The sequence below is a fragment of the Podarcis tiliguerta genome, assembly GCF_965153285.1.
Source record: "Podarcis tiliguerta genome assembly, chromosome: 8".
Classification (NCBI taxonomy): domain Eukaryota; kingdom Metazoa; phylum Chordata; class Lepidosauria; order Squamata; family Lacertidae; genus Podarcis; species Podarcis tiliguerta.
The window spans coordinates 20,021,445-20,035,388 of record NC_139541.1 but is presented as its reverse complement, the minus strand read 5'-3'; the positions used below and the strand labels follow the sequence as shown (position 1 = coordinate 20,035,388).

The window sequence follows — 13,944 nt, the reverse complement described above, 5'->3', positions numbered from 1 at the left end:
AACCCACAGCACCACTGTAACTCTCCCCATTTCTGAAACACTAATGGCTTTATGTCCTCATACCCATCAGGCCACCCAGTTGCTCCTTTCCTCTCTCTCACCTGGGAGGGGTCCAGCTCTGCATCAGAGCAAGCTGTCACTCTGTGGGGAGGGATGATATAAAAAACTATATACTACTAATTCTCAGCTATATAATTGTACCATGCATGGTGCTACACAACCCCGACTCGACAAATAACCAATCTGTTACTAGTGCTAACAGGCACAAACCTCAACTCCGTACTCAATGTAGCCCTGAAGGTCAGTGTAAACACAGTTGTTGAAGTGAACCAGTGGCTCTGCTCTTCTTCTCCACTTCATATATTTAGTATGGCTTGAAAAACTGCTCACGGGGTTGTTGTGATGACAAGCTTGATCATCATCATAATTCCCTCGGGGTAGAGACCTCTCATAACTCCTTGTTTGTAAAACACGGTGTTAAGACAGGCGGTGCAACCTGTCGGTGTGGTAATGATTACACGTTGATCAACCCCAAAATACCTTGCAACACCAACCTTCTATAGCTGGGTCGAGACCTACAAGGGGGCCATGTCCTGAATGAGATTGATTTTTTTTTGTTCTTAGAAGTAATAATCATTAGATGTTGATCCACATTGCAACATCACACTCTGACCTGAGGGTGGTGGTGGTGTTATTTAGATATCACACAATATTAAGTGGCTAAGTTGCAACCAACACCAAGTGGGTCACCTCCCTACCCTGTTAAAGATGTGATCCAAAACATGTTTACTAATAAGCCTCATTAAATTCAACAAGACTTGATCTCCGAAAACGTGCATACGATTGCAGGCCTTAGGGACCCGAGTTAACTAAGTTTCCACCATAATAAACCTGCTAGTCATCAAGTCTGGAACTCCTTTAAGATTTTGCCAGGGTTAGAATTGCAGCATAAAGAAGGCTGAAGGCTGATCGCCGAAAAATTGATGCTTTTTAATTATGGTGCTGGAGGAGACTCTTGAGAGTCCCGTGGACTGCAAGATCAAACCTCTCCATTCTGAAGGAAATCAGCCCTGAGTGCTCACTGGAAGGACAGATCCTGAAGCTGAGGCTCCAATACTCCGGCCACCTCATGAGAAGAGAAGACTCCCTGGAAAAGACCCTGATGCTGGGAAAGATGGAGGGCACAAGGAGAAGGGGACGACAGCGGACGAGATGGTTGGACAGTGTTCTCGAAGCTCCCAGCATGAGTTTGACCAAACTGCGGGAGGCAGTGGAAGACAGGAGGGCCTGGCATGCTCTGGTCCATGGGGTCACGAAGAGTCGGACACGACTAAACAACAACAACAGAATTGCAGCATAATTGTTTGCAGCGTTGCAGGTTAAAACCGGAATGGCCATAAAGATGGACGGGACTATTTTGCGCAGGAAATGCATTTTACAGGCCTATCCGGTGCTCGGAAACAAGTCCCCCGCTATTGCATCCAATGGGACTTTCCTTCAGGTAAGCACGTGCGGCACCCAAAGCCTCGCACTGAGCTCAAGCAGGAGATTCAGGTTGAGCAGCGAACACGAACTCCACCCCGCGTTACACTTTAGCGCGCGCGCATCGAGCAAACGCGCACTCCCCGCCCGGCCAGGAAGAGGAATCCCCCTCCCCCTAACAACCGGACAGCCAATCAGAGATAGGGATCTGTTACTAAGGTGTAGCGTCCTCGAGGGAGATGGAAACATGGCGGCCTCCAGGCCTGGATCTTACTGTGGGGAGGTGAAAGAGCTGCGTCGGGACGGTGAGCGGCGGCGGGAGGAATAGATAGCTTGCCCCAGGAGGACTGTTAACGTGATGGATTTAAATGAGAAGAAATATTTTTTGGGTGGGGGCGCGCATTGCCTGTTTTTTTGGAACAGTCATGAGCTGTGACTACTAAATCGAACCTCCATGGACAGAAGCAGTCTATCAGGTGACAAGAGCCACATAGGGAAAGTTATCACCCACATTTAGGGAAGTTTTTAATATTTAATGCTTTACTGTTTTTAACACTTGATTGGAAGCCGCCCAGAGTGGCTGGGGAAACTCAGCCAGATGGGCGGGGTATAAATAATAAATTATTATTATATTTTTATATTATTATTATATTATTATTACTTGCTACTTTTACACACAAACACACGCGTGCACACAGATTAGGACATGGGAGAGCAGGGTTCCAATCCCTACTCAGCTGCTAGGAAGTTCACTGGGTAGCCTTGAGTGAGTGAGTGAGTGAGTCAGTCCCTCAGCCTAAGCCTACCTCACAGGGTTGTTGTGGAGAGAGAGGTTGATATATGCCACCTTGAGCCCCTTGGTAATGTACAGTGGTACCTCGGGTTAAGTACTTAATTCGTTCCTGAGGTCCGTTCTTAACCTGAAGCACCACTTTAGCTAATGGAGCTAAAGAGCACGGAGCACGATTTCTGTTCTCATCCTGAAGCAAAGTTCTTAACCCGAGGTACTATTTCTGCGTTAGCGGAGTCTGTAACCTGAAGCGTATGTAACCCGAGGTACCACTGTAAATGTAATAATTACATTTTCTCATAAAGTTGTTGTTGTTTATTTTTTTGTTTATAAGGCCAGATAAAGAGAAACTATACGGAGCTTGTTTCTGTTCCTCCCTGCCCCAAACAGCACTCTGCTCCAGCTGATGCACTTGGCCTTGAACTAGGGGGTCAGTATGATCTGGCCTTGGCAGTCAGCTTGGAAACTATGGGCCTCATAGTTAGAGGGAGAACAACCCGGCCAATTTTATTTATTTACTTAAGTTTTTGTACTGCTTCATATTTCAACAGGAAACCCTAAGTAATTTACAAATGGTATCAAAAGAGGAATCAACTAATGAAATGCAGTACAGATTACACATTCAAAACCAAACTATACTACTGCCTATGAGAATAACAGTTATACATTTTTAGTTGCGTAACTGAAATAAACATCTCAAAACTATACATCAGTAAAACAACTAAGAGCCCCAGCTTCCATGGAGCTGTGGACAGTGATGTGCAGTGGGCAGCGACTAGAGTGTAAATGATGGAAATCTTGCACCAAAGTCAGTCAAACACAGCTTAGACTAGGTTCCCTGCTGTGAAACTTTGATGCCAGAAGATTTTTTTGTGGCCCTTTAAGCTGGCCCTACATTTCCCCATTTAAAATAATATATTTTACTGAATTAAATAGTAATGAAGATGATTTCACCGTACTTGAGAGTTACATTCAGGGGATAAATAAAAATATTGTTCAGCGGCACCTTAGAGACCAGCTAAGTATGTTCTGGGTATAAGCTTTCGTGTGCATGCACACTTCTTCAGATACCATGCACACGAAAGCTTATACCCAGAACATACTTAGTTGGTCTCTAAGGTGCTACTGAACATTTTATTTACCGGTATTTATTTCGACTGCGTCAGACCAACACAGCTACCTACCTGAATCTAGATTCAGGGGGTAGTATGTGAAGCAAAAATCACATATAGTCAAAATATATTGGGTTCAATGGTGGGTGGGATTGCCAAAGTCTTTTTTCCTGGATGCCCACCCTCTTTTTAATATATATATATATATTCAAACGTGTAAAGCTGACTGCACATATTAAATGTGTGCAAGTTGCAAAAGTTTTAAAATACTGTAGAACAGCTGCTGGGAACGTATTTTGGAAAGCAGCCTTGAGAATTGCACTTCTTGCCATGCAGCCCCCAGAGGGGTGACCAAGTGACCTTCAGCCTGAAATAGTCACCTTGATCTAGCTCAATACGATCTACTCTTACTGGCAGCTGCTCTCTGGCATCTCAGGCAGAGAAAGGCCTTTCTCATTACCTGTCTCCTGAAATTCTGTTAGCTGGATTGAACCTGATTGAACCTGGGGATTGAACCTGAAACATTTTGTATAACAAACCCTTCTTTATTTTCTTCTAAGACAAAGAGCCTTTTAAAAAACTACATCCATTGAGCAGGTTCAGGATTGGCAAAAATAATTTTCTTATCCGCTCCTGTAGCTAACTTACAGCCTTTGCTGTCACAAATGGTCACTTAGTTACTTTTAAAAAAGAATTAGAGGAAATCATGTCTATGATTATTAGCCATGGCATCTTAACTAGACTCTCCATGTGTAGGATCAGTGTTTGAATGCCAGTTGCTAAGGGCAAAGAACAGCAAATAATCTTTAAATGAGTCTCAAAACTGTATGAATTTTTCTTCAATGCATAGAGGAAACTTATGACAATTTTTATTATTGTATATATTGAAAGTGGGTTGCTTTGTTTTTATTTTAAGTATTTAAGATCCTCATTTCAATTGTATCTGCTGTTTTTGGACATCTTATACTTCTGCATTTCTTCCTTTCAGGTTATGGAGTTTATGTTTACCCTAATTCTTTCTTCCAGTATGAAGGAGAGTGGAAGCAAGGGAGAAAACACGGTAAGGGAAACAAACTTTGTCCTCTGCCATTATGAGGCTAGTATCATTCTAGCTTGGAAGAGGTGTTATTAAGTAGCACAAAGTGGGACCTGCAACAAAATGTTGTGGCTTGGAGTGCTCCCGTTCAGTGTGTCCTGGCCAGGACACTTGATGAGGCATGTGACCGTCACCTACTCCAGGTAGCAAGCTCCTCCCCGAGCTAGCGAGCCCCACCTGGCCTGTGGGTCTTTGTCTGCCTTTCCTCAAAACTGACAGCTGTAAGTCCTGGAATCCTGAGATCAGGGGCGGTACAACCCATTTTGCCACTTGAGGCAAAAAAGGAAGTGCCCCCTGCTCTGTCACACCACCACCAGTGGGGCACTCACCACCACTGCGCCACCTGCCAGTGGCACTGCAGCTGAACGGCGATCTCCCCCTTGCCACGTTGTACCGAGCTGCAGCCCAGCAACAAGGGTTAAATAGTTGAAAGAGAGTTAAAGCTTAAGAATTACTTCTCCTGTCATAGGGTATCAGGAGATTGATAGTAAAGTTGTTCAAAGTTGCTGCTTTTAAAAGTTGCTGCTCTGGCTGGCTCTCCCTTGCTTGCTCTCCAAATAATCAGCTCCATCCCTATCCATTTTTAAAAAAATGATTAGATATGTGCAGTATTGTACTGCCCGTCTCCTTGTCTAATTTGATTATCTTACCTATTTCCCCCTGTCTCCAATCCACTGAATTTCTTAAAACAGGCAATTTCTGGTTGTTGCTGAGACCTTTCAGGTTTTTTAAATTTTTCCAGGTCACGGGAAATTGCTGTTTAAAGACGGAAGTTATTATGAAGGCGAGTTCGTAGATGGGGAAATTAAGGGCAACGGACTCAGATACTGGGCATCTACAGGTGGGTTTTTTGTGGTACGTTCTCTGTACATTGTAATACATTCAGGGATTTTGTATCAGTCAGAAGAGCCTTTGACTCCAATTGGCGAAACAGTTCTGTTCTTAAACATTGATGCTTTGTCATTGACTGAGATGCTTTCATCCTAATGGCCTCTGGCTAAACTCCCCAGGTCCTAGAGAGCAAAGGACAAGGTAAGCAGAAGAAGGCCTTAGGTAAATGGGGAGTGGCTTAAGTGAGGGCTTAGAAAACTAACAACCCAGGAGGCTAGGAAAAGAGGATTGCCATCAAGTCCAAAACAATGAGGGGGCGAGAGTATGGGACAATTATGCTTTTCCCAGGAAAGCACGCTTGATGCTAACATTGTCAGCTCTTAGGTGCCAGTCTAAGACATTCCTCTTTGCTCAGGCTTTGGGTTTTTAATCTAGATTGTACCATGGTATCAGTGTTAGAAACTCAGATATATAAGCTAATTGCCAAATGTCACCTTAAACATGGGTTATGGTCGCCACAACATACAGTCGTACCTCGTTTTGTGGCTGGGAGCCGTTTTGGAGCCCCGGCTGCTAGCCAAAAGGACACAGGGCAAAGTGCTGCATCCATGCACACGTGCGTAGCGGTTTGTACTTCTGCGCATGCACGAAGCACGATTTAGTGCTCCTGCGCACGCGCAAGTGGCAAACTCAGAAGTAATCCGTTCCGGTCCTTCCAGGTTTGCCGCAGACGTTTGCTGGAATGGACGCTAGACAAGGCAGACATTCGCAGAGGTATTACTGTACAGTGGTACCTAGGTTAAGTACTTAATTCGTTCCGGAGGTCTGTACTTAACCTGAAACTGTTCTTAACCTTAAGCACCACTTTAGCTAATGGGGCCTCCTGCTGCTGCCGCACCGCCGGAGCCCGATTTCTGTTCTCATCCTGAAGCAAAGTTCTTAACCTGAAGCAATATTTCTGGGTTAGCGGAGTCTTTAACCTGAAGCGTATGTAACCTAAGGTACCACTGTAATGTCTAGCATTCATTTCTAATCAATGAACTCTGTTTTTGTTCATTTTATTTCTATACCACTTTATATTTTAAAGCAAAAATCTCAAAGCAGTTTACAAAACCTCAAATAAAACAATCCAGAATAAAACAAATTCAAGTTTCAAGGAAAATATTTCAGATTCTTCTCTAAGCGACATTTTGCTTTCCCCATTTTTAATTTACCTACTTAATTTATATAGCTGCCCCATTGCAGAAGTACTCCAGGAAACCAGTGTGGTGTACTGGTTAGAGTGTTGGACTAGGACTTGGAAGATCATGGTTCAAATCCCCACTCAGTCATGAATCTAACTGGATGATCATGGACCAGTCACAGCCTCTTTACCTACCTCACAGGGTCGTTATAGGGGTTAACTGAGGGGTGAACCATGTACTCCTTGGAGAAAAGGCTGGGATATAAATGTAATAAATAAGCTCTTCTGCTTACCTGCTTAAGAAAGCTAGGCGGCTCACTTCTATGATTTATGGCCTGTTTTTGCTGCTCATCATTTCTTTGTTTGCTTGTTTGTTTATTATTTCCATTTGTAGTCTTTTTACTATCTGAAGCAGTTTACAGTAGATAAGAATATATAAATATTTATGTATACACAAATAAGTGCAATAAAAACCATGTCAAATGATTTATATAAAAAACAAAACAAAAAACATACATAGACAATCTCCATATGCCTAATAGCAACATAAATAAAGTCAGAGAGCATTGCAAGGCAGCGTATATTATACATTATATCTATCAAGCAACTGCTCATACTCTTCACTATTGTAACTCACATACAAAAGGTTACTGCCAAGCATACAAATGTGCCCTACTCTTCCCATCTCTGAAGCACTAATGGACTCATGATGCAGCACCCACTAGACCATCTAATATTCCTCTCCCATCTCTCTCCTGAGAGGGGCCCTATTTTAAACCAGTGCAGGCAATTGTCCTGCTGGGTATAAAACTACTTCCATCCACTCACTCCCAGCTACATAATTGTAACATCCACCTTCCAGGGCGGCTGGATAACATTCATCTTTTTTATTCATCTTTTATTATCATTCATCTTGTTGGGTGGCTTTTTTCAGAAATTTTTGTTCCGTTGCTTTTTTAATCTACGTATTTTGTCTTTCACATCTCCTCCTCTCTGAAATCCTATTAACTTGAGGTGCCAGGGATTGAACCTGGGACCTTCTCCATGGAAGGAAGATGCTCTACCCCTGAGCTACAGCCCTTTTCTAAGATTTTGTTTGTTTTAATATGGTCTCATAAGAATCTCTTGCCAGTGGACTCTTTTATTGAATTAGGCTTCAGGTTACTTCATTCCTCCTTGTCACCAAAGCTTATTGCCTGCAATCTAAACATCCTCTTATGCCTGTGTATAGGTATAAATACAGGGGTGGTGGGATCATTCTTTCTTCATTGCAGCCTGCTTATTTCACATGCTTCACATATTGCAAAATTCATGGAGGCAGGTGCTTCTGTGTAGAAATTAATGTGCTGCCTGTGTGTAAACATGTAACTGCATGGAAAACTGCAGGTGGCTGCTGCTTCTTCCAACATCCATAGTTTCGAAGATGCAATGCAAATCCTGCTTATTCAACCACCCTTTATCAATTTCAGTTTCAGTTTCAAATTTCATTTATTCTTATTTTGAAATGCTTTTGTTTATAGAAAGCTGGTAAGGTATGCGCTGGCTCAAGCATGCAAGGCCTGAGCAGGTTTACTCTGAAGTAAGTCTCACTTAGTCCAAGGGGACTTAGGACCATGGCACTAATTGCATTCATAGTGCTACTTCATTCCGGCTCTCTTTAATGAATGGTTTGAATGACTGTCTGCCATCAAAAAGCTGTTAAGTTGACTATGAAATTAAAGTACTTCTTACCCATCCCTTAACCATAAAGAACATACTACGAATCTTTTATTTTCTTTTTTTTTAATATGGCACTAATGTCATTTTAAGATACCTTGGTGTTAAAGACCTAAAGGAATACGGATTACGATTCCATTAGTTTGTAAGATAAAGACCCAATGAAGACTTCCTTTGTTCTTGATTAAGCTGCCCTGGTAATAAAAAGCGGTTGGTAATTATTCACTTGTAATGTCTTGTATCAAGAACAGAACGGTCAAAATCTTTATTGGAACACCAAGGATTATTAAGTCACATTTGCCAGAGCAATTTCCTCCCTGTGTTTTACTTTATCATATATTTGATTCAAGGGAATACTTATTCTGGCCAGTTCCTCTTTGGAGAGCTGCACGGGCATGGAGTCATTCGCTATGCAGATGGTGGAAAATATGAAGGGGAGTTCTCCTATGGAATGCGAGAAGGTAAGCTGAAAGACAGAGTTGAGGCCATGGAGCTAGGAAAGTTCCCCTCTTACACACACCAGGTTGCATATTTAGAACATCATTAAAAATAGCATAGTGGGAGATAAGCAGATTTCTTTATCTCCACCCAAGTGTTCTTTTTATTTGTATGCAAGTACATAGAGAGCTGCCTTATACAGAATCATACCACTGACCCATCTTAACTCAGTACTGTGTATACTAGGCGTGGGGAACATTTGGCCCTCCAGATATTGTTGAACTTACAGCTCCCATCAACCCCAACTAGCATGATTAGTGGCCAGGTATGATGGACATTGTAGTTCAGCCACATCTGGAGACCCAAAGTCTCCCCACACATGGTCTACATTGACTGGCGGTGGCTCTCCACAGGAGTCTCTCTCAGCCCTACCTGGAGATGCCAATAATTGAACCTGGGAACTTTCCCATGCAAAACAAACGTTCTAATATGCAGCCAGCACCCTTCCCTTAAGACAGGAAGCTGCTGCTGTCTGACTAGTTCAGTATTGTCCACACTGGGAGCAGCTCTCTGGACATGGTTGTTTCTGAGCCTTACCTGGAGATGCAGGGATTGAACCTAGGACCTTCTGCATGCAATACAGGTGCTGAACCACTGAGGTATGTCCTTCCTGCACAGTAACTATAGTGTACTGATATTCCATTTTAGTTTGGAGAAAATAACTTAGCGTGGATCTAAACACAGGGGGGGGGGGGGAGGGACAACGGGACTCTATAAATAAGTCAGAAATCAGATCATTATAACAAAAGAAAAAAATCCCTATGGAAAATGGTGTTTTAAAAACTCCTGCTCTCTGGCACCATCTGGTGTTGCATGTTTATAGCACATTCAAACTGCTGTTTCTTTACTAATGTAGCTGAGTCCTTACTGTTTCTAAAATGATACCACCATCACTTATAAGGAATAGGTAAGATATATGTCCTAAGTGAAGGAGAGCAGTGGTACTTCCAGATCCCACCTGCTCCAGCTCATTGATATTCCGGTCCTCTGCAAATTTGAGGGCAGAGGTCTGAAAGGTTGTGAATTGTGTGGGGAGCCTCGGTAAAAAGAGGAGACTCTCTGCTTCACACGTTTGCCCTTACACTTGTAAAAGGTCTGCAGAGTGACATGCCAGAGAGGGCAGGGCTTAGCAGCACACACACATCCAACTCCAAGTGTGAGTTTATTTACATGTGATTTTAAAAAGTTGACACAGGGCCAAGGATAGGTAACTTGTGGTCTTCCAGGTGTTGCTGGACTGTAGCTCCTATCATCCCAGACTATGGACCATGCCGGGTGGGGCCAGCAGGAGGTGGAGCCCAAAAGCATCTGGAGGGTCAAAGGTCCCCCATCCCTGTGTTAGATCAAATGCACCAGTACATTTTCTGATGTAATTCCCGCTGAAAGGATAAGAGCTGCTCTTGCACATAGACATTTCCTAATGAATTTTTGCCCCGTGTGAATTCATGTTAACTGGTGGGCTGTAAGGGGTAGCATTTGAATTCCCTGCCTCAGGCCCAAAAATATATTGTGCCAGCCTAGAGTCTTGGGATTTAAAGGCTCCAGTTTAATCAGAAGCACTGGTTTATATTCTATTGTGCTTTTGCATTAGTTCAAAGTACTTCCGCTTATGCAAGCACCACCACCACCCCACTCAGATTTTTGGCTATATCTCTCATGTCACATCCCGTACTGTTCTGGAGGGTTCTGCAGCTTTCAGTAGCACCCTTTGCAGGACTGCAATGCATTGGATGGCTTTGGTGAAAATCTGGACAGGGTGGGTTTGCATGAATAGAAGTGCTTTCTGTTTGCACAGAAACACCTTTTGATTCAAGGGACTGATTGGAAGTGCATTTGAGTGAAGTTAGGAGTCACTTTGGACATTGTGCAATGCCTTGTAGAGGACAGGATGCCCCAGGGACTTGTGTTTCCTATCCTCCACATTTACTTGCACAATCAGGTGTGGAACTTGAAAATATCCCCCCACTCACCATGTTCAGATATGCAATAGGAACATAAGAAGACCTCTTCTGGACCAGACCAGTAGTCCATTTAGTTCAGCATCCTTTTCTTACAGTGGCCAACCAGGTGCTCCAAAGTAAAGCCCAGAAACCAGAACTGAGTACGACAGTTCTCTCCACCTGTGATTCCCAGCAACTGGTATTCAGAGGCATATCATCCCAATGGTGGAGGAAGAAACATTATTATGGCTAGAAGCTCTATCCCCAAGTCATGAGCTTATGTATTTGGTCTTGGGGTGGAACAGGAAGAGGTGAGGGCTCTGCTTTGGACATGACAAAGAAACATTGAGATTAGGAAGCACATTTCTGGGTTTGCTCTTGGTTGGTAGATGGAAGTCTTCTTCCATTTTTTTTGCTACCATTTTCCTCCTCTTTTCAGGCCACGGGTTACTGACTGACAAGGATGGACAAATATATCAGGGAAGCTTCCATAGCAACAAAAAACATGGAGGAGGGAAAATGATCTTCAAGTAAGTCCCCCCCCCCCCCCACCTCCTTATTCTGTTCTTCTTAATTGGATGTTGTTTTCAGGTTTAGCTTGAAACTACCGAGTGTCAATTCAAAAAGCAGCACCAACAAATCATATCATGGACTGTGTCAGGGATTCATTCATACCTGAAGCAAAGTCAAGCAGAGTAGGCAACAATAGTACCAGTTGGCAGACAGCCCAAGGAGGATGCAGAAGCATAAACAAAACCATTTTTGATGTCAATTTTGCGTAAGTGGTTATGGTGCACCATTAAGAAAAATAGCAGTGGGAGTGCCCAATCAACATTTTATTTTATATACCATTTAATGCCAGAAATAGGCTTCTTAGCAGTTTACAACTATAAAAAAACAGTGAAACAAACATTAAGTTATAAGCACCTGTAATTAAAATAGCGTGGAGGTACTCTGAATTCATTATTGTCGCCTGAGGCTCAAGTTGCCTCAGTGGTGTAGAGTGCCTTCCATCATTATTATGTTGCATGCTGCTATGGATACTTTTAGTAGATGAAATAAATAAATTTCAAACTTACCCAGCAGCATTTCTGAGCCAGCTACTTTTTCTCTCTTGGTCATCTTGGAGTAAGTATTTATTTCTTGAATTCTCGATGGTTGTACAAGCAACCTGAGAATTTTCACCTTCTTATTTGTTTTAGAAATGGGGATGAATTTGAAGGAGACTGGATCCTGGACCAGAGACAAGGTCACGGAATGCTTCACTGTGCCAATGGAACTGTATACGAGGTAAGAGCGTCATGAGAATCCATACAATAATGAGATCTTTCCTGCCTTCTGGTTTCATTAGGCGGCCTACAGGGCCCTTTGTATGGCTTATAGGGGCATCTGTACTGTGAGACTTCTTACAAAAAAGTAGCACTGAGCCTCCTTACCTATTGCTCCCTGTTCCAAAGCTTCCCTACATTCTTGAACCTCATCCCTGTCCTCAGCCTGTTCTTGTGCAGGTTTTTACCACCAGCCAGACTTCTAGCTTTTTCTTCCCTCACAGAAGTTGGACTGCAGTTCTCTTAAATTCCCTCAGCATCTGAGCATTCTACCACATCTTCTCATCCAGTCAGTGCTGCAGGCTTCAGACTGCATACTTCTTTAATCAGTGGATGTCTTTTTTAAATAACCTAACTGATTTTGTTCTCGAAAAGTTTCAGCCCGGATAATTTATTTTAAAATTTGAATTGTATTTTCATAGTTTTCTAGATCTAAATATTGCCTGTTTGGAACACCAGTGTGATCTTGCTGCCCTTTGGCAGGCTTACATATTGTATAAATCTCTTTATTGCATATTTTGGTGGGATTGCTGGCCTTAGCAGTTTCCTAGGTCTTTTTCCTCTTTCTTTTTAAGATACCCCCCCCCCCGCCTCACCTCACTTTTCTGAATGTCTGGTATCCATTACAACACATGGCTTGTCCTGTTGCATTGCTCAGAGCATGCAGAAAGGCCATTCATGCATAATAATGTCGGAAATTAAAAAATGGGCACCTGCTGATTGTCTGTCTGTTAAGATGTGCTCAGAGATTGTCTCACATGAAGCTAGCCTAGTGTATTTGTAGCTAAGCAGATAGAATCTTAATGGTAGTTGGACAGTTTAAAATCTTCTGAAATCCACATTTTTCTTGCTCAGCTGGTTTGCAGAAGAGGCAGCTTGCCACATACTAAGAACTTGCCACAATCTATATTACTGGCTACAATAGAATGGTTCTTTCAAGCCTAATTTGAGCAGAAGGAAGGGAACTCTGTGAGCTCTATGGAAGGCATTTGAGGGCATTCATGCTTCATGGGTGACCCCTTTCTCTGACTACTGCAACAGATTGCAAATACCCTAACCATTTCAATACTTTTCTAAAAAGAAAGGTAACATTTGTCCTATTTTATGGAGGACAGTCCTCTATTTCAAAGAGTCATAAATTTGTTTTTTTGTTCTCTTTAAATCTTGTTTGTTTGCTTGTTTGTTTTAGTTAACAACAAGCTTCAATCTTAATATGTTAATTTTGTCATCAAAGCACAATCCCATAATTTATCAGGCCAGTCCTTTATCAAAGGTAGTGTTTGTGACTTCTGTTTACATTTTTGCATATACAATTCAGGCTGCATTATCATATAAGCAGCCAACCCTCTATATTCACCTCTAACAAACCCATCTAAATAATATCATAAATAAGAACACTGAAAAGAGTAACATATCCCATTATCTTCTTCATAATTTTACTGATCATTTTCCATTTTGGCTTTTGGATATTGCCTACAAATATGAGGGAAGCTGCCTTCTTTTCTTTCACATTGGCAACAGAACTCTGACTAATTACCGTATTTTTTGCACCATAACACTCACTTTTTTCCTCCTAGAAAGCAAGGGGAAATGTCTGTGCGTGTTATGGAGCGAATGCCTGCAGGTGGCGGGGGGGATCTGCTGCAGTCGTGAGCAGAGGATCCATGGTTCCCCTTCCTTCCCTCCTCCGTGGTTACAAAGCATGGATCCACATGGATCCTCAGGATTTTTGCATTGGGCTACTCCAAACTCACTGTCAGATCACATGTCTGTGGCCACAGCATGAACCACAAAAATCATATATCCACTATTTCGTTTAGAATATTTTTTTTCTTGTTTTCCTCCTCTAAAAACTATGTGCATGTTATGGTCTGGTGCGTGTTATAGAGCAAAAAATACGGTATTTTTTATTTTATTTATTATAACTGGAGAAATGTAGCCTGGTGAGATGAGCTTAGAACAGTTTTG

The 13,944-nt window shown here is 42.4% G+C and overlaps 1 protein-coding gene across 8 annotated transcripts in view; it reads left to right on the top strand.

The window, feature by feature from the left end:
• The first annotated feature begins 1,468 nt into the window (after positions 1–1,468).
• The window catches only part of MORN1 (MORN repeat containing 1), a 121,510-nt gene continuing 109,034 nt past the window's right edge, over positions 1,469–13,944 (top strand). For 5 of the 8 annotated variants that reach the window (XM_083453996.1, XM_083453997.1, XM_083453995.1 and 2 more), the window contains exons 1-6: positions 1,667–1,787; positions 4,373–4,444; positions 5,223–5,321; positions 8,561–8,671; positions 11,088–11,178; positions 11,851–11,938. In XM_083453996.1, the coding sequence (XP_083310122.1) occupies positions 1,730–1,787; positions 4,373–4,444; positions 5,223–5,321; positions 8,561–8,671; positions 11,088–11,178; positions 11,851–11,938 (519 nt within the window). In that variant the 5' untranslated portion in view covers positions 1,667–1,729. Of the gene's footprint in view, positions 1,788–4,372; positions 4,445–5,222; positions 5,322–8,560; positions 8,672–11,087; positions 11,179–11,850; positions 11,939–13,944 lie in introns of all 8 variants that reach the window. The other 3 variants (XM_083453993.1, XM_083454000.1, XM_083453998.1) reach the window with 3 other exon arrangements.